Source organism: Branchiostoma floridae, chromosome 15 (genome assembly GCF_000003815.2).
Source record: "Branchiostoma floridae strain S238N-H82 chromosome 15, Bfl_VNyyK, whole genome shotgun sequence".
NCBI classification, from domain to species: domain Eukaryota; kingdom Metazoa; phylum Chordata; class Leptocardii; order Amphioxiformes; family Branchiostomatidae; genus Branchiostoma; species Branchiostoma floridae.
In genome coordinates this window covers 7,820,931-7,839,482 of record NC_049993.1, presented here as the reverse complement: position 1 = coordinate 7,839,482, position 18,552 = coordinate 7,820,931, and the positions used below count along the sequence as shown (strand labels likewise).

The window sequence follows — 18,552 nt, the reverse complement described above, 5'->3', positions numbered from 1 at the left end:
TCATCATTGTGCCCTGTCCCCAGCCGGCACACTGGTAAAAGTGTGGGCGGACAGTTCCCTGTCTCAGGGCTCCATGTCAATTAGCACTCGGAGAGGGGATGCTAGGAATGCAAATGCAGCTCCGCAAGGTTCATCCAGGACTTGTAAAAGTCTATCTGACAATCTGGGCCATTTCCTGACTGTACATACTGAGCAAAGTAGCTCTCTCTTCCTCCGCACTTTGTGGCTTTACTCTACACCTGAGAATGCAATGATAGCTCCCCTACGGCAATGCCAATGGGCAAGAGTGGCGGTGGTTATTGAGTACTTCAACTGGAAGATCAAAATGTTAAAGAAAAAAAAAAAACTTAGAGGATACTTCATCATTTAAATATATATGATACACATGTCCATAGAAAGAGCCACTGTCCTTGGAGGTGAATATTCATTATTTATCTTCAGTAATAATCAATCATTGAATATGCCATTGGGGATTCCACTCCACATCAGTAACTGTCTATCACTATCAGTGACAGGTGTCTGTGAAAATTTCATGATCATCAGTAACTGGGCTCGGTATTTCCAAACCACCCTCTTCACCGCTGACCAACTGTAAATCTTGAAATATTTGCAGTATTTTTGAGGTTATCTTTCCACCACGAAACCATCACACTTGAAACAATTACATTCACAGCTGGGGTTGTACCATGTCTTTTGGAGTGGAGGCAAAATGGGGGTCCTGTGTTCGAGGAGGCGCCTTGAACATGTTAAAGGGGTATTGGTAGCAATTACTCCTTGTAAAAATATACCCTGCTACAACAAAATGCAAGAAAATGTGGTACCCTCTGTGTCACCAGGTATTACAATTACGAGCCTGCATCCACCATAAGCCTAAAACAAGTTGCAAAGGCCTCCTTTTACCTCCTACTGCAAAATTAAGTTCCCTCAAACTCACATGAATTTACAGTAACTCTTCCAAGGGGAATTGATAATGATGACGGAATGTAAATGACGAAATTTGTCATCATAAGTCTTGTTGTAGATAGCTACATTTTTGCTGATTCAAGAACCCATGAATATTCAATTCAATGCAGTTATTTGAATAACAATTTTAGCAAATTTTCACAAGGCAGAATCAGAAATGTACATTTACAATTATAAGCTTTGACAAATGGAGGAGTCAAAATAATTCCTCACTATATACTCAATGAGCTAAATTGAATATGGAATCATACAATATAGAAATTTATCAGCAAGATCTAAGCTTAAGATATATATAAGAATACTAGAAAAAGACGTATGACACTATGAATATATATAGCTTTAACTAAAAGTTACCAAGCTTGAGGTATAATACTGGAGGGTACCAATCAATCCATTTGCCATTGACCCCCTCTACCGAGAATGACAAATGGATCCATTAGCAGATCTAGCGTTCCCAACGTGCAGCTACATTGTACCCGTATCTTACATATACTATAGCCACTCTTTTGGAAAATGGGGGAAAACTAGGATTAGACAAAAGAGCGACTAGGATTATTTCTAGACGTCATTTAGTCTAAGCAATCATTGAAGAATACACTATATTCACAGCGTACAGTGCACAATTTTTGCCAATTAAGATTCAATAAGGATCAGCATTTCTCCTACAACATGCATGGCTGAACCACCTTCTGAAAGTAGCAGAGTTTGCTCTTGTGAATTTGAAAACCTCACAGTTCTCAAATAGTAATGTACTAACTGCAACATGTTTAGTGGCCCCAAGCCCCCCCCCCCCCACCTCCTACACCTGTCATTACGGCCTTCCCCTCAATTTTGAACCCTGGCAGGTTGTTTGAAAATTGTTACCCCCCAGGAGTTATCATTACACTTCATAAAACTTCAGATATGAAGACTGAAGCTGGGGGATTTCAACAGAGTCTGGTCTAAGGAAGGTAAAATTACGTTGTCCAATATGATACCTAAACCCCTGTGTTGCATGCAAATGTGCTATATGCATTCATAATCATCGTCAGCGATATGGGCCCAGCAATATGTCACTGTCTCCAACTCTTAGTTAAAAACCAAGGTGACTTTGGACATAAACAACATTAACAACAAGGACAACAACTCTGGCTGATAGAAGACACTCACACTGTTATCATTAACTAAAACATGCAAGGTGTCAGAGAAAATTTGCAGTGACGGTAAAGAACGTTGAATAATGCCAACGATATCGGAGCAAGCGCTCCGCCTACATATGATGACAACTCAGGCACCAATTTCCCTGGGGTACGTTGCAAAATAAAACATAATTTTTCCGATTCTATATCAAAATATTGAAATATATTCAACAAAATAACTGACAGATGCAGTTCTTACTATTCTTCCTTGTTTCAACATCATATCCATCCATCAATAAATATTGCACTATAAAATAACAGTATATACTCTCACATAAATCCTACGTAGAAGCACAATTTCATCCTGTTGATAGAATTCTGTATCAAAATCACATATATAAGAAAATAACAGAAGGACACAAAGACAGTTTTTACCTTACCATTCTTCCTTGTTTCAACATCATATCCATCCATCAATGAATATTGCACTATAAAATAACACTACAGTATATACTCTCACATAAATCCTACGTAGAAGCACAATTTCATTCAGTTGATAGATGAAGGACTGCAATAGATAACCTCCCTACCAGCTGGATGAATTGTCCATGCCTCGAGATCTGTTTGTGGCGTCCATATTTCCTTCCTTCGCCCAGCTAGCTAGCTCGGGCCCGACAGGTGCCCTGTGATCAGTAAGGTTGCCAGCACAGCTGGGCGGAATTGGTACACTGGAGGCTCCTGTAGCCTGAAGCAGGGCTCGAAACTAACCGTGTCCCGATGGCCAGGGGCCAACCAAATTTGGCTCGAAACTAACAGGTTCCCAATGGCCAGCGGCCAATGAAATTTGGCTTGGACAACTAGATGGATGGGAAGATTTCCGAACTGTTGAAAAAAGTCCATGTCTGCAGAAGATGGCCATTGCAATCCTAATCTCATTAACCGAGTCTTTTTTGGGGGGCAACATTTGGCAGGAAATCCCTGACTATTATTAACTTAATTTGGCTGGGACAACTGGATGTGTACTTTGGGAAAATTCCAGATAACTGGAAAATTTCCATGTCTGCAACACATTGCCAATGTAATCTTGAACTTATCAACCAAGTCTCTTCTTAAGGGACAACATTTGGCAGAAAATCCTTGATTATTATTTCTTAGGAAATGCTGAACTATAACAGTACAAGCCTGCTTGTGAAAAAAAATTCTCGGACAATTCAAGCATACTTCGAGACAGTTTTGACTTCTTTTTGGGACACTTCTGCCTTTGCTGGGACACTAGCTAGGGAAGAAAGGTAATTTGGAGGCCTGCAGCAAGTCCTGTCCTGACAGGTTACAGTGCTGGCACCTCTCCAGGACACAGGACATCCATCATCCAGCCAGCCCTTCATGCACAACTTCAACAACATTCTCAGAATAGCCTGAATGCTCAAGCAAATGGACTCCACGAGTGATCAGAGTTGCACATGGCTTGTGTGCCAGGGGATAACGGAAAGGGATTGCTTGTGTCTTAATTTCATCGCTTGTTGGGTGAGCTCGACAATGTCCGACAAGAGTGTTTGTACACTGGACTATTAAAGCGGGGACTGAGAGATGTCCAGGATCCGGAGAAAAAATAACATATAAAATGGATAATTTGTTCTGATGCAGTACCAATGGTAATTACTCAGGACAAAAACACAAACACACACACACACACAAATAAACACACACAGGAATATACTACATGTATATATATATATATATATATATCATTTTTATCTTCATCGAGGTAACAAAAGTAGGGACACTAATTCAAATGGCACTTATAATCAAGAACAACTTTGTCTAGAAATATTCACATATAATTTTAATTTCCTTTTCACCTAAGCCAGCTGCATTGATTTTTATACTCACAATTTAAAGGAGAAATAATTTTTTTTCAAGTATCTCAATTAGACAGGACAAGTGGATTTATCCCTACCCTTTAGGATAACATTTGGGACATGCAAGATATATGGGCTGTCATCAATCATCCGGCTGATAATGGAAGCGCCTAGGGAGTCTTGGAAGTTGGAGGGACCTGGATTAGGACGGTCTGCACGCTTTAGGCTGACTTCAGAAGGAGACGGTACGTATTGCACTAAAATCAAGAAAGGCAATGAAGCAAAATTTGCTCCACAACTTGAGTACAAGTTAGAAGAATAAGACATCTTTCCCTAAGAACTACAGGGAATCAAAATAGGTTGCTTACCGTTTCCAAAATCATATCCAGTTGCTTGTCAATGAGTTACTCAGCTTTTTGGGGTATGTTATTATTTGGGTGTCTAACCTTCATCGACGTAAGTTGCCTGCGTCTTACCTAAAACTTAGTAAAATTGCATGCCTGAGACATAAGGAGATTCAGTTGCTGGTGGCAGTCTGCTATGCAATGCTTGGTCAATATCATTGGTGACTTGCTTACATTGAAAACTCAGTATAAGTCATGGTACAATGTGGGATTGATCTAGAATTAAGAGCAATTACAACAAGAATTTCAACTATTCTATTGTTACATTCAATTGTCTTACTATGTCTCTAGTATATTCATAATCATCATATTCTTGTAGTCATAGACCTAAGACGAGATGAGTATCATTGTATTTATTGATCTATCATTTCAGCCTTACATTGTACCATGTACAAATGTCGTGCAATATTTAGTTCATTCAGTCATTCATTCATTTATATACTTGTCACTTTCACAGCATGATCTAAACAGGTACCGGTATGATGCTATTGCAAATACCTATTTCAGTCAGGGATATGCATGTAGCCCATTTTATACCACCATGCTTACATTGTAAGCAAGGTGGTATAATTTACAACGAAAGTGACTACATGTATATTGCATTACAGAATGATGTGACAATCATGTTATCAAATTTACATGGTCTCATTTTAATTATATGTGTATAATCTTATTAACTAAGTATGATAAGGGAATACTGTCTCCTTGAGACACAACAGTTACGAAGAGCTAAGGTCTAGGAAAATGTTGTATTTTTTATAGACTGGCCGAAACTCTAGCGATACATATTACAATACAGTTAAACAAAGTAAACTGATATGCATGAGGACACTTGTCTTTCAATGTCAAACTTTAATTTTAATTTGATAGATACATATATGATTCAATAGATAAGACAAGCAGTGTTTTTACTTCAATAGGAAGCAGGCTGAATAAAAATTCCAAGTGGAAGCTATGTCACAGAATGTAACTCCACTAAAAAAGTCTAGGGTTGGCAGGTTTTTCTAGCTAATCTAGGGTAGGTAGGGAAACAGGAAACATAACATTTTTTCCTAGGCCTAACAGTATTTCTTTACATACAATCACAGTTCTACCTAAACCCTGACTATTCTATAACCTACACCAGGACATCGAACCCAAGGAGAATGGCTACTGTAACAAAAAGCAATCACCTTGCCTAAATCCCCAACCTTAATCTCTTATCACTCTAATTATCCTTCTATTGATTATTCAGAGAGGGAGTCGGCTGCCTCTTGGCCGCTTCTATACATCAAATCAAAACAGGCAGCCTAGATTCTAGTAGCTACATGCAGCCTTAATTTGTAGAAGGAATAAGTAAATAAACCTACTGACAGATATCTCTACAGACATATATAACACTGCAGCGCACAGGACAAGGTAAAGGCTTAGTAGAAATACCCATCTAACAAATCTTTTTTTCCCTTTGTTTTATCAAATATAAACCTAAAGCAAAGACCCCTCCCCCAAGCGTCTTACTTGAGGAAAAACAAGTATCTGTAATATGTAAACAAAACATGATACGTAAACAAGCTACTGTTGTTACAAACAATACAGGCAGCTACCATTTCTCAATTGCTAGTGAAAACCACTAAGGAAATGTAGCTACTAGTACTGAAAGTGACCTAAGGTGGGCGTGGCACATGCTCATGCACACTCAATGTCCCTAACCTTACTCACTTTACTGGTTATATACCAATTGCAGCACCCCTGTTTCCGTTTTTAATGCTAGTTTACCTTTATCCTGGGGTAACCTATATCCGTTGTTTTTAAAAACAGGGTATTCATGAATATCAATTTGACGGACTGTGGTTTCTAATTGCAATATTATGAAGATATTGCAATTTGAAACCACCGTTCATAGACTTGATATCCTAAAATACTTGTTTTAAAAGCAAAGGATATAGGTGAACTAGTGTCAGATAAAACCCTGCATGGTACTGTAAATATTTGAATTTTTTTACAGAAATAAACTACTGTTGCTGCTTTTTGCCACCTGCAACGATATTCTCCAGGCAGATACTTTTTCACAGTAACCCAGGCGAATCTTGCATTCCCCAAGTTCATCGCCTGAGAATTCATGGTAACCTGCCCATGAACACCTAAAGACGTTCTGTCATTGTCTGAATGCCTGGGACGGACAATTGACACAAGGTGCCAAAACAACTATTGAACACTGTTGAAGGGTGACTCTAAACATTACAACATTTTGCGTCAAAGGTCTTGTACTAATGAGCCCTTCGGTAGAGTCCAGGGGAAACGCGAAATGTTTACAACTTGCTTATGATTGAAAAATACAAATTGGACTATCTATAATCTATTTTTCATCAACCTGAGACCTTTAAACTGTGACAGTTAGATTTAAGCCAATAACTGTAGTTATAAGATATGCTACAATGTAACGTTTCGACAAGGATATTAGCTCTACAGTCTAAATCATAGGATTTGGGGTGCTTTTGATTCAAAGATGAAAAAATATAAAATATTTCAAATTAAAAGCAGGCATTTAAAAATATTTAAAAATATATTTTTTTATATTCTTCCATCTTTAAATACCTGCTTTTAATTTAAAGATGGAAAAAAATAAAATGCACACACCTCTACGTAGTCTTATGCAATGCAAATCTTAGTCCGCAATATTCTTACTTCCTGTGCAAGATATCTAAGAATTTCATAAACTAGGAATAATCACATTGTATCAGATTTTCTATACTTTTGCTTAATCTAAAAAATTACAATACATAAAAATGATAAAGTCAGTTACGGTAGCATTAAAGGCATACATGCAACAATAAATGAATGATCCCTATTCAACAGCGACATTTCAGCAAAAGTTTAAAGCACTACAAGATGGAATTACAATTTTACAGCACACAATGGCAAGACAATACTTTCCTTTTCACATGCAAAGTCTGAATGTGGGAGAAATTGACACTGTATTGTTTCCTACCATGACCTTTTCCTTTCAAAACGTGTAATTGTCTAACCTTTTGTCTATCCAGATGTCGTACGAACCTGTATCCATTAATCAAAATACAATGTTTCAAGCAAAATGAGGCTAAGATTTTGCTACAGTTCTAGTAACAATTTACCCTAATCCAAAGTACGACACTATGCCATCTGGTATGTTACGTTTTGTATTGGTTTTCAGTTCGACTGTAAAATTAGCAATTTTGCGTTAATTAGTAATTAAAACTGAGGATTTCCAGTTTACGTTGTTACAGCCCACACGAGACTTAACAAGTTATCAGCTGTACAATTGACTTTAGATAACGACTTATACGTCCTCACTCGAGTGGAAGTAACCGGGGGATTTTGCCCCGGAAATAACCGTGTCACTTTTGTTTGGATAGGGATCAAGATTAACGCGATATTATGGCACTTTGGATCCGAAAATCTGGATTAGGAATTCCCACGGAGTATGGACTGGTTTGTAGGACAGCATTTATAACGTTGCCTCACGTGGGACCATATAACCAGATAAGCGATTCATTATATTCCCGTTCTAACCTAAACACATTATCCAATTTGTGGTGTACCGATGGAGCAAAAGTGGGGCTTGAAAAATGGTTTTTGGTGACAGAAGTGGACAGATCACTTTCTCAACCCTCGTCTGCGGTACGCTAACGACGTTAAAACGTGGGCAGCAGAAGATAGAAGAAGATGACACGACGTTAACGTCAGGCTGTGTATATTACAAATATCATAACGTTCGCGAGCTCACCTGTAGTGTGTTCAACGCCAGACTGCCTTTCCGTCCCAAACCTGGCCTTCTGGGCGATCAGAAGCGCACCCATGTAGCCACAACCTCACACGTAAGCATCAAGACTAGAAAATCTACAGTTCCGCGGATCTTGGGGGCCGCAGGAGAGAGGTGATGTGCCCTGAACATCTCTCACAACATTCCGCCATCTTCTTTTCCCCCCATCTTGTATTTGAAGATCACGTGACCGGGTGTCCTGGGCCAATCCCACATGGCGGGCGGCTCACCTGGGCGGGTAGTCTCGGACCCGGGCCTGTTAGGGCTTCTAATTACTACCTAGTCTCTAGCGGCCGCCTGAGGTATTCCTATAATTATAACTGGCAAAAATAGGATGAGTGATTGACCAGGATACTATCATAGTCATTTGGCGGGCGGTTTTAATTACCTGGGCAGGTAGTCTCGGACCCGGGCCTGTTAGGACTCTCTGATTTCTACATAGTCTCTAGTGGTCGCCTGACGGGCATTCCTATGAAGGGACATAACTGGCAGAATTGGCACCCAAAAAAAGGGTGAATAATTGATTTAAAAAATGCTGTCCACGGGAATAGCGCAGTATAAAACTACCGGTAGAGACTACATACTAGAGGCTACCCAAAATGCTGCATCAAAGGCCCAATAAACCGAAAACTGAATAAACTTATAAAGATAGTCTCCACCAGACTCCATTGTTGCTAAACGCTAAACAGTAAGAGACTGAAATTGGCGAAATGGGGCGCACGTGAATGTTATGAGAGGACCAGGGCCACTTTCAAGTTTGCTGGATCGGCTGACATCCAGCCTATACTGTTGAAGCTAAAATGGGATAGATTCCTGACTAGGCTATCAAAATTTTACTGTATTATCCAGGAAGAAGATTTACCCATTTGGCGCGATATTTCCTTATCACTGCCATACGGCTGTCACAGTAGAGACTAAACAATCTCTCAGGCCGCATAAAACAAATCTGCTCCGATAAAATAGTATAGTAACAGCGAGGTTTCTATAAACTACAATTGTACCAATTTGAAGTTAATTGAAAGAAGTACTGAAATGTCGGTAAAATCTCTATGGAGATCACCAGGAGATATAACTACTTCATACCTGCCGTGTAAGATACAAAGTATCATTAGTATGAAGGAAGCGTGATAAGGTTGAAGCGCCACCTAGCTATTCAGTGCCGTAAACATAACCGGGATGCCAGTCTTTGAATGTGTTCATACTGACATGGAAGGGGTTTACCTTTCTGGGTACGTGTATACGGTACAAGTTCTTGTAGTTTCAGATCACATCATTGTTGCTGTCCGTGATGGGTACTGTAACTGGTTTGTTTTTCAAGCAACGTTAGCGAGAAAAAAATAATAAATGGACTATCAGGGACCAAAAAGACATGCTTTATTTCAATATCTGAGAACAACATACAATGTATTAGACACATATTAACCAAGCAGCCAGTCCTCCATCGTCCAGATGTTTGCCATACATTCTAAGACGTAAATTATTACCTCCATGAAAAATGGAGGTATAGTTTTTGGTGTGTCTGTGTATGTGTCTGTGTGTCTGCCTGTGTGTCCAGATATTTGTGGTCACCATGCATAGCTCTGGAACCTCTGGATGGATTGTAATAATATTGGGTATGTAGGTAGGGGTTGGGAAGTCGAAAATCAAGGTTTTGGGCCCACTGGTGTGCGATCTTGGTACAAACTGCGTTACGCTTTCCGATATTGTAGCTTGTCTAAGCTTACAAGCCTTCATCATTTCCCTAACTGTGATCGCCCACAAACACATTACTTTATCAGCAAGTTAAACAAGTTATTTCTGAAGTAGATATATTTCAGTTTGTAGTAATTCAAAGTTCCTCCGGTGTGTCTGGCTTTGTTGTAACTCCGGTTGGACGTGTCGCCCAGATGCTTGACTTCTACGTTGGTGCAGGAAGCGACGCGAAATTTTCCCAAACCATCCGCAAAGAACTCTGCATGGAAGAAATAAAACTCATTAAGACCACTCCCATGACAACCTTACATTGTACATGAGAAAAGTACAGTCAAAAGGTACCAAGATCAAAAGACCGCTTGGATTATTACAGTCCTTTTTTCCGTTCACCTATATCATGGTATTTGAACAATAAGAAAAGTTTGAATACAACAAACAAATTGGAATGTTACTGAAATTCATTGATGAATAAAATGTACTTGAATTGGCTCAGTGGTGATCGCTGAAATTTGTGCACTTCTAGCTATAGGATCTGGTGAGCTATAAGCCCGAAGACAGGAGTGAGTGCGTATTATAATAATAATATCGGGTGTATTTTGCAGCCAGTAGATACCCAAAGTGAGGGTAATGAGGCTGTTTAACGTGGTGGAGGCACCTCCTCGAGCACGGAACCCCCGTTTTACGTCCCTCCCGGAAGACGATTTCGTGGAAAGCTTCGTGAGGCTACAGCAATCCGGACGTCCTTGGTTGGTCCCCCATCCAAGCACTATCCGGACCGCGCGTTCCTTAACTTCCGAGATCGAGGGATCGGGTGTACCAACGTGCCACGCGGCCGTAGCATATTAGAGATTACTTGTATCAAAGTCGACGAGAACGACTGATTATAACGTACCGCTATGTGCGGCCCGGGCGTACACGGGGTTTGGTTCGAACCCGACAGCTCGGACCGTCTGTGTCGCCCCCATGAACACGTTCAGCACAATGTCAGTAGACGTACAGGACGGGAAACCGGGGATGACCCTGTATGACCCCTCCTTTCGGCTGAGACAGCCGCCGTCGTCAGTGCTGGACGGGACGTAGTCGTACCTCTGCGCGAAGGTAAGCTCGCTGTCTTCCAGACGACCACCGACCTATGATAAACATAACCAGCAAGCAAAATTAACTTAAAAGTCGCGAGTTCATTTCTATTTTCTCAGCCTTTCACGCGGGGTGTACGTGTGGAAGTGGTTATCAGCACTGGACTTCCAGAACTGAGTTCGAGCCTTTCTCCGAACACTGTACCTCCACTGAAAACCCTCCTATCGGCACAGTTCCAGACGAGTTTACAACTACTGAGATGAGTCCTGCACGGGAAAAAGTTCATGGAGATGCGAAATTCAGTGGAAATCTAGTCCTGAGATCGAGGGCTTCAGCACTGTTTCAAAGCAAAGTCGTTCAGCATTGATATTCCAGTGCTGCATGTTCTTTTGCACCCAGTCCTCAGGCCGATTCGGTCGTTGAATCGATAGCATAACTTTTCATATACGCAATAGGAGAATTAAACATTAGTTTAAACAAATCCCACTTTGCCAAGCGTTCTTGTTGGAAGATTAAAAAATAACTCATCTTAAGAAGATAGATATCAATGTATCATACTCACAATATGATATCCAGTTTCGTCTAAGAAATTCATCATAAACTTTAAGCCCGTCTTTTCAGTAAAGACCATGTCGTCATCAAGCCAGAAGAAGTATTCTGTGGAGACCTGGGACAAGGCAAGGTTGCGACCGGCGAACCAACCCTGGAATGCGCATATAGATAGATATTAGCTTTGATAGACACCAGGAGAAAGATAATCGGATAAATGTCATCGACATATCCCTACTGCTGAAACAAATTCTCTATTGTGGGCCTGCCCACGTGCTTAATCAAAATCTACGACAGCTGTTTAGTGTCTGTGCCTGGTGATGTAATATTGTTACTACGAACTGTCCCCTGTACTGAAACACGGTTACAGAACGTTTGACTTTGAGGGTCTGTTCCTAGTGCTGAAACGCCGTTGCTAAGAACTGTTTGGGCCTTTCACCGATGTCCATTACACTACATACGAACCATAAGGGTCTGTCCTTGGTGCTGAAACACGGTTACTACGAACTGTTGTGGCCTCTCCCTGGTGCTAAAACACTGTTACGGGAACTCTTGAGAGGGTGTCCCTGATATTGAAATCCTGTTACTAAGAACTGTTGTGGCCCTGCCCCTGGTGCTGATGCACTATGTACGAACTGTTGAGGTCATATTCCTGGCGCAAAAACAGTTACTAAAACTGTTCTAGGCCTGTCCATATAAGTACTTATTGTTGGCACTGAAAAAACAAATCACAAAAACACAAATGGCAGGATACCCAGGTTTAGCTCCCTGTCTACCCACCTTCTGGGCAGGCATTTTGTAGTGATCGACATTCTTGTAATCACCGAGCTCCTCAAACTTGTCGCTGTCGTCTGCCACTATGATCTTTATTCCAGGGAAATACTGGTTCACTGAGTCGATGAGTTTTCTCAACACAGAGTAGCGCAGATAGGTCTTGGTGATCACAGTAACTCTATCTTTTACGAACTTGTCTGAAATACAGGGAAGTGAAAAAGATGAAAATTTTCGATGTCTTTGAGCACGTTATAGTTTTTCTTAAGATTATATCTCCGAGGAGCTTTTGCACAGATGCTTCCTCCAACGAAACGAACAAAAAATGTTTACATCCTGAAACGAGTGAAGGCAATCTCATCTTATTAGGTATGTCTTACATCTTACTAAGAAGCCTGTACGCGTGACTTACACATAATTCTACATCTAATCTAAAGAAAATGATACATTTGTAGATAATCGACTATATTCGGTCACTTTTTGTGACGTAGACCCTGAGGTCGACGTTTACGATATTCTATTAAGTACAATCGGAAGTGATCTTTAGTTGATATGAGCGTATGACAGAAAAATGGATTCAAGTAGAACTGACCTTCTCCATGGTCATATAAGTGGAACATGAGGAAATGCTGAATCCTTATTGTCACAGTAGCCGTGTAGGAGCCGACCTGTACATGAACTGAAAAAAAATGCATACATAGCCTTGCTTTTGATATTGTGATATCCCGGTGTTTCATAAAGTGTTCAATTCAGAAGAAATGTGGCTTTTGCCGATTTTAATCGAAATGAAAAATGATCTTTCTTATTGTTTATCAGTCCTGGAGTACCTTCGTCCGTTGCTAGAGTCTTCTCAGACACACTGTGGTAGTGGAGAAACTCTAACTGTCGATTTAGGTGATGAATGCTAAATGACGCGACGGTGACGTCACTGCTGTTGTCTCCAGTCACTGTCACATCCGGGACATCGGCGCTGAAGACCAGAGATCCATGGTGACAAGATAGTCTGACCTGGTAGACAGACAAGCCAACAAATGTCATGACACAGAGAATGGACTCTACAGAACGATATAGTTGGAGTGCAAAAATGGAAATTATTATCAACGCAAATGTATTCTGTGATGGTTTGCTTCCAAACAAGGAGTTTTGAAATAAAGATTAAGAAGACAAGTTAACGTTATAGACGGGAATGCTTAAGCTTAGAACAGCTTAGAACAGTCCGCGCATTGATGATGATGTACCAACGAAATTGCTGCTATGCATTTGTGAATATGGTGATGACTGTTAAACAGAATATGTTGATATCTTTACGCACCTCTTTAAGCCAGAAGTCACTGACATATTCCTCTAGCCAAGCGACGCGAATACCTGGAAAGTGAAGATATTACAACGTTAAAACTTGGCACAATATGTTAATGCGATGTTTACACTATGTGTGTGAGATCGGGAAGAAAATGTCTCTATCTTAACATCATCCCTACCTTCAAGTTTAGTGATGTTCCCCGGACTGACTCTCAGGCTGGCCGGGTAGCTCAGGGGTGACCACGACTCAACATACTGGCCGCTGTCTCGAAAATCTAAAGTTCTGAATAAAAAGATTTTGTTATTGAATAGAAGCTTAAGCATACGTTCGGTAGAGTATTTGGTAGTGGAAAACATTTTCTCGATATCCACACGTATTCATTTGGGATGGATTAGCAAGGTTACTGGTTTGAGGTACAATGCACTAAGGCTATGTCCGCTACTGGTGTTACAAGGAAGCTACAATAAGTGACTTTTTATGAAAAGCAGAGGACATTTACCTGTTGTTGTGCCTGCTTTTGGCAACTTGGCGTCTCTCTCTAATTTCGTTCCATCGAGACCCAAAGACAATTCTTGCTGGCTGCGTGGCGTCATTCTGATTGCAGCTGTGCTGGATTGCAACCCGGGACAATGTCCTGTGGGTAGCTTGCGTTAGAGCGGTACTTCTGTCGGTAAATGTTTTCACCCGTACAAATTCGAAAGTTATGAACTAATCGAAAAAAAGGCTACGTGCGCCACGAACCGCGGTGTAAGCGTCATGGCAAAAGCGATTTATATACTTTCTGCATTAATGTATTCTACTGTTCAAAGCTTCGAAGCACAAAATGTGTTCTTGCAAGATAGTTGGTTCTTGGAAACAAATGCTGATATACATCAAGGTCGTCATGGTCAATTGCGGATCCCAACAAAATCCTCGATTGTGCTATTTCAATATGATGTACGCTTAGTGGTGCGTACCTAAAGCCCGGACTTGGAATTGGACCTAAAAATGTTTAGGTCCAAGTCCAAAAAAAAACCTAAATGCCCGGACCTAAGTCACTTATATTCCCTTTTTTTGTTCTAAACCATCTAAAACCTTCCATAGACAGTGAAATTTGCACTGGAAAAAGACAAAAAAAAACATTTCGTGTTTACACTGGCTGTATATAATTTGCATGTATTTTTCACATTGCATTTCAGTTCATGCTAACATGCAATTTTATATGCACCATCCCCCCTTCCCCTCAAAAAAGAAAACTTTCGAATTCTAGTGCACATAATACGCAATGATGGGTTCAGGTCCGGACTTATAAGTCCGGACCTGAACCTGAACTGCTGGACTTGAATACGGACCTGAACCTGAATATGAGTCTAGGTACGCACCACTATACAGTACGCTGTATCATAACAGACCGACAGCTATATAGTACTTCTAGATATCTCAATGCAGCAAGCTTGAATATAATATTTCTCTCACTTTTCAACCAAACATGGGATTAATCATGCTAACTGACCTGCACATGGAAATAATACTATGGGCAGGTACATTTAGTACTTACTGTTGGAACGCCTCCCTCGGCACGAACGGTATAATGCTCTGTTCGTCTTGTCGAATTTTTCTCACCATCACACATTCATCGTAGGGCGTCCGTGAATCATTTTGTATTCTTTGTATTGTCGATAACCTGTTCTCCGCTTGGTCTCTAGCGAACACACATGGCCGTAATGGCGGCCATGGTGCCGGGGCTTGTTCCCGCCGGTTTAGCGGACAGCGTGCGTCTCGCCATAGATAAATAAAGACAACCAGTGTGTTCACGGCGACAAGAACAGACGTCCCTGTGATCATCTTTCTCCACAGAACACTCATATCTACAGCTTCCAATCCAGTCGAGTCATTGTTTATAACGGTAAAACCTTAGGCTAAGGGCTCCCAGGCTAACTTGTAAAACATTAACGACAGAACAAATAAAGAATCAGCCTCTAACCTCTAACCTGTGTGCACCTGCCGGTGTTTGTGTAGCCTGTTTACAGTTTATACGTCATCACTGTTTACTGTTCACGTCACCGTCTGTGTACCATGATCAGCGCCGTATGCTACTGGTCTTATAATTAACTAGCCTGATTGAATCTCGCTTATAACAGCCCGCCCAGCATCTGCCGGCCTCCTCTGCGGGGAGGGGCCAGTTATAGCCCTGGACAGCAGAGTTTGTGTTACACAGACTAATAATTTACCTGTCGTGGATTTGTGGGTCCGAAGTTACGCACTAAGAACAACGACAAAGAAGCGTTCGGACCCCTTAATCTTATCTGCTGTTGTTGTTCTGTGATGCGTCAAAGAAAGCGGACATCATCTCTCATAATTCCATGGGTGCCATAATACCGCCACATCAAGAACATTGTTATAGAGGCCTAAGGTCATTGTATTAAACACCTAAGTATCTGAAGTGTACTAATGCTACATTGGTACATTTGTTGCAATCACATATTTTCTTCTCATGTGACGATATTACGGTGTCCGTTGGAATTATAAGAGGTTTAAGAATGATATATGCGGCAGTTCAATGGCGCTATGAAGAAGTCCTGCCAGTGCAGCATAGACTGATGTAGGTTAGATTGATCAAGGATGTTATCTTATACTAGTATAACGTCCTTGGAGTAATGCAACATTGGTTGATATAGCATAGACTGATATAGCATAGCCTGATGTAGTACATGTGTAGACTGATGTAGGTTAGACTAATATACCATAGACTGATATAGCAGACGCATAGACTGGCATGCATGAAGCATAGACTAATGTGGCATATTCTTTTCTTTTTCGTTAACTGACTCCGTGTCCGCACACGGCACTTTATTACCTAATGCACATTGACTGGTGAATACTAGTACATCAGTGCATTTTGTATGATAGAATATATTCAACAGTTTAATTCACACAGAGTTTGGAAAAGCCTTTAATATAATGCTGTGAGTTTTCAAAAATAATATAGGATTGTCGCTTTATTTGCTCCAATATAAAAAAAAATCCATATCTAGATAGGGTAATGAAGTGTATAGATGTTTGGCCTCGCTTCGCTTACTCGGTGGTTTATTCATTCATACTTTCTGTAACAGCTGATAATATGCTGATGTCACCAGCAGTTCTAAGCTCTGATAGATTCACGACAGAAGAAGAAGACGAAAAGCACACTGATGAAAGATAAAACAATATGTTCCCTGAAACATGAATATGTGTAACCTGTACATGGCTACCCCGTACATCCATACTGTAACCTTTACTACGGTGCAGTGATTATCGCTGGCAGTAACAGGACTGGAGATTTACAACTTGGTCATGTTTTCTTTCTTATCCTTGTCCACAGGTGCTAAGGTGCTGAGGTGCTTGTCGACGGGGGTTCCTTCCACCATTTCTGGCACGTTGAACTTCACAATCCTGCGGGCAATAAGGAACATTTAAAAAGTTGTTAATAAGAGTAAGAGTTTGAACGCAACCTTTTCCAAAACATTCAGTTAAGAGTTTGCATCACAAGCTTTTCACAAACTTCGACCTGAATCATTTACAGAAGTACATTTTGTATAGAACACGTATAAAATTTGTAATGATTCCATGTCCTAGCAGTAAATGTAACGTTGGAACAGTGTCTCAGTTTCATTATTTCTATTCAATTTCTGCATACAAAACGTAGATTATAAGTTGACCTCTGATCTCTCCTGTTTACTTTTACCTCAGTTGATTAAGTTAAATTTTCTGTTTATAAATAGTACAGGCTTTGTTTCTTACATCATTTCATTTTATTGCACATGTATTGTTACGGACTCCAAGAAGAATGGTGTTGGTCCCCGCCGTTCCAGAGCAAACTGCTAGGGACCAAAACATACATCACTTCTTCCTTACATCACAAGCTGCCACCAAAAAATCAAGACCACAGCATGTCCAGGTCAAATGATACAAAAATGGAAGTTCTGCTGCAGTACCAAGGGCACATACAAGGGGCGCAAAATCGACCTTGACCTTTGTCTTTCCAACACTTACCCACATGCCAAATATCATCGTAATCCATCGGGAGGTTTTGAATTATGCTGACTGCAAAAATCCAGACACACAAACACTCACACAGACACATAGACACACCAAAAACAATATCATTTTCATGGAGATAACAAACAAACAAACAAACAAACAAACAAACAAACAAACAAACAACGTTGTAAAAGCGACTCACCCGGCCAGGATGGCACACAACAGGTTCACCCCGGCAAAGATGAGGAAGATCATACCCGGCATGATGGGGATGGTGCTGGCGTACACCAAGTTCCACAGGGGGGCGAACGCCACACCGGACAGGCTGTTCGCAAAGGACGTCAGGCCGAACAAGCTACCTGTACGTGGAGGATCAAATATGTAAACGTAACATTGTGTGTTGGGAACTGCTCGTAAGTACGAAGGCCCAAACCAACAACTCGCAAATCGCCTTTTTGGGGTATTTTGTGTGATATAATGAAAGATTTCACTCTACTTGGTGTTTTGCTTTAAAGATGGAATATCGTTCTGGTGTTTGTATTGTCGACGTCTACTAAAAGTAAAAGAAAATTCTAGAGGTTCGACAGAGAGATTGGTACCATATTCTGACTCGTACTCCTTTAATGATTTTGCCTTCAACATCGTTTTATAGATTATCTCACACGTAAGATCGTACATACCTTGTTCTCCTTGTCCAACCATCTTAGACATGATGGTCCGCAGAACCGTTGTGCTGGACGACTGCACAACACCAACAGCTGCCGCTGTACAAATGGGGAAATAGACGCTCATATCGACACACATACAACGCTAAAAGCACAAACTATATTGTATACAGTGCATATTGATTTATTGCAAAGTGAGAATTTGATCAGAAATTTTTAAGATAACATTTTTTCTGGACAGTGCATCTCTAGAGGGCCGTATATGTCTATTGATATGATCCCCGTGTTTCTGGGGTGACCACTGTTTACAAGGGGGCTTCGTATCAAATGCAGTCTGTATTAGTTACTAAACCATAATATGTCAATATCGTGATTCT

At 40.6% G+C, this 18,552-nt stretch overlaps 4 protein-coding genes across 6 annotated transcripts in view; all 4 read right to left on the bottom strand.

Moving 5' to 3' along the window:
• The window catches only part of LOC118431806 (leucine-rich repeat-containing protein 7-like), a 39,600-nt gene extending 31,286 nt beyond the window's left edge, over window positions 1-8,314 (bottom strand). The window contains exons 1-2 of one of the 3 annotated variants that reach the window (XM_035843177.1): window positions 8,087-8,314; window positions 4,039-4,197 (exon numbers count right to left, since the gene is read on the bottom strand). The gene's annotated coding sequence lies outside the window, so the exon portion shown is untranslated. The remainder of the gene's footprint in view (window positions 1-4,038; window positions 4,198-8,086) is intronic. The other 2 variants (XM_035843176.1, XM_035843178.1) reach the window with 2 other exon arrangements.
• Window positions 8,315-9,474: 1,160 nt separating this feature from the next.
• LOC118431239 (beta-1,4 N-acetylgalactosaminyltransferase 1-like) lies at window positions 9,475-15,504 on the bottom strand. The gene is made up of 10 exons (XM_035842341.1): window positions 15,049-15,504; window positions 14,011-14,145; window positions 13,690-13,793; window positions 13,524-13,576; window positions 13,039-13,219; window positions 12,804-12,890; window positions 12,221-12,411; window positions 11,454-11,594; window positions 10,707-10,944; window positions 9,475-10,073 (listed from the first exon to the last, which is right to left on the bottom strand). Exons 1-10 carry the CDS (start codon window positions 15,354-15,356, stop codon window positions 9,889-9,891), a joined length of 1,623 nt encoding a protein of 540 aa, XP_035698234.1. The 5' UTR covers window positions 15,357-15,504; the 3' UTR covers window positions 9,475-9,888.
• Window positions 15,505-16,160: 656 nt separating this feature from the next.
• On the bottom strand, window positions 16,161-18,278 carry LOC118432112 (solute carrier family 46 member 3-like). The gene is made up of 3 exons (XM_035843635.1): window positions 18,191-18,278; window positions 17,713-17,869; window positions 16,161-16,922 (listed from the first exon to the last, which is right to left on the bottom strand). Exons 1-3 carry the CDS (start codon window positions 18,219-18,221, stop codon window positions 16,811-16,813), a joined length of 300 nt encoding a protein of 99 aa, XP_035699528.1. The 5' UTR covers window positions 18,222-18,278; the 3' UTR covers window positions 16,161-16,810.
• Window positions 18,279-18,441: 163 nt separating this feature from the next.
• The window catches only part of LOC118432272 (proton-coupled folate transporter-like), a 4,694-nt gene continuing 4,583 nt past the window's right edge, over window positions 18,442-18,552 (bottom strand). The window contains exon 9 of the mRNA XM_035843808.1: window positions 18,442-18,476. Within this exon, the coding sequence (XP_035699701.1) occupies window positions 18,442-18,476 (35 nt within the window). The remainder of the gene's footprint in view (window positions 18,477-18,552) is intronic.

What these genes read in the sequence shown, in the direction of transcription:
- LOC118431239 (XM_035842341.1), bottom strand. Translation starts at nt 15,356, where the DNA reads ATGAGTGTTCTGTGGAGAAAGATGATCACAGGGACGTCTGTTCTTGTC. An exon ending in CCGAGGGAGGCGTTCCAACA is followed by an intron (nt 14,146 to 15,048) that starts GTAAGTACTAAA and finishes AGCTACCCACAG; the next exon opens with GACATTGTCCCGGGTTGCAA. An exon ending in CTTATATGACCATGGAGAAG is followed by an intron (nt 12,412 to 12,803) that starts GTCAGTTCTACT and finishes CCTGTATTTCAG; the next exon opens with ACAAGTTCGTAAAAGATAGA.
- LOC118432112 (XM_035843635.1), bottom strand. Translation starts at nt 18,221, where the DNA reads ATGTCTAAGATGGTTGGACAAGGAGAACAAG. An exon ending in GGTTGGACAAGGAGAACAAG is followed by an intron (nt 17,870 to 18,190) that starts GTATGTACGATC and finishes CTCCACGTACAG; the next exon opens with GTAGCTTGTTCGGCCTGACG. An exon ending in TTGTGTGCCATCCTGGCCGG is followed by an intron (nt 16,923 to 17,712) that starts GTGAGTCGCTTT and finishes TATTGCCCGCAG; the next exon opens with GATTGTGAAGTTCAACGTGC.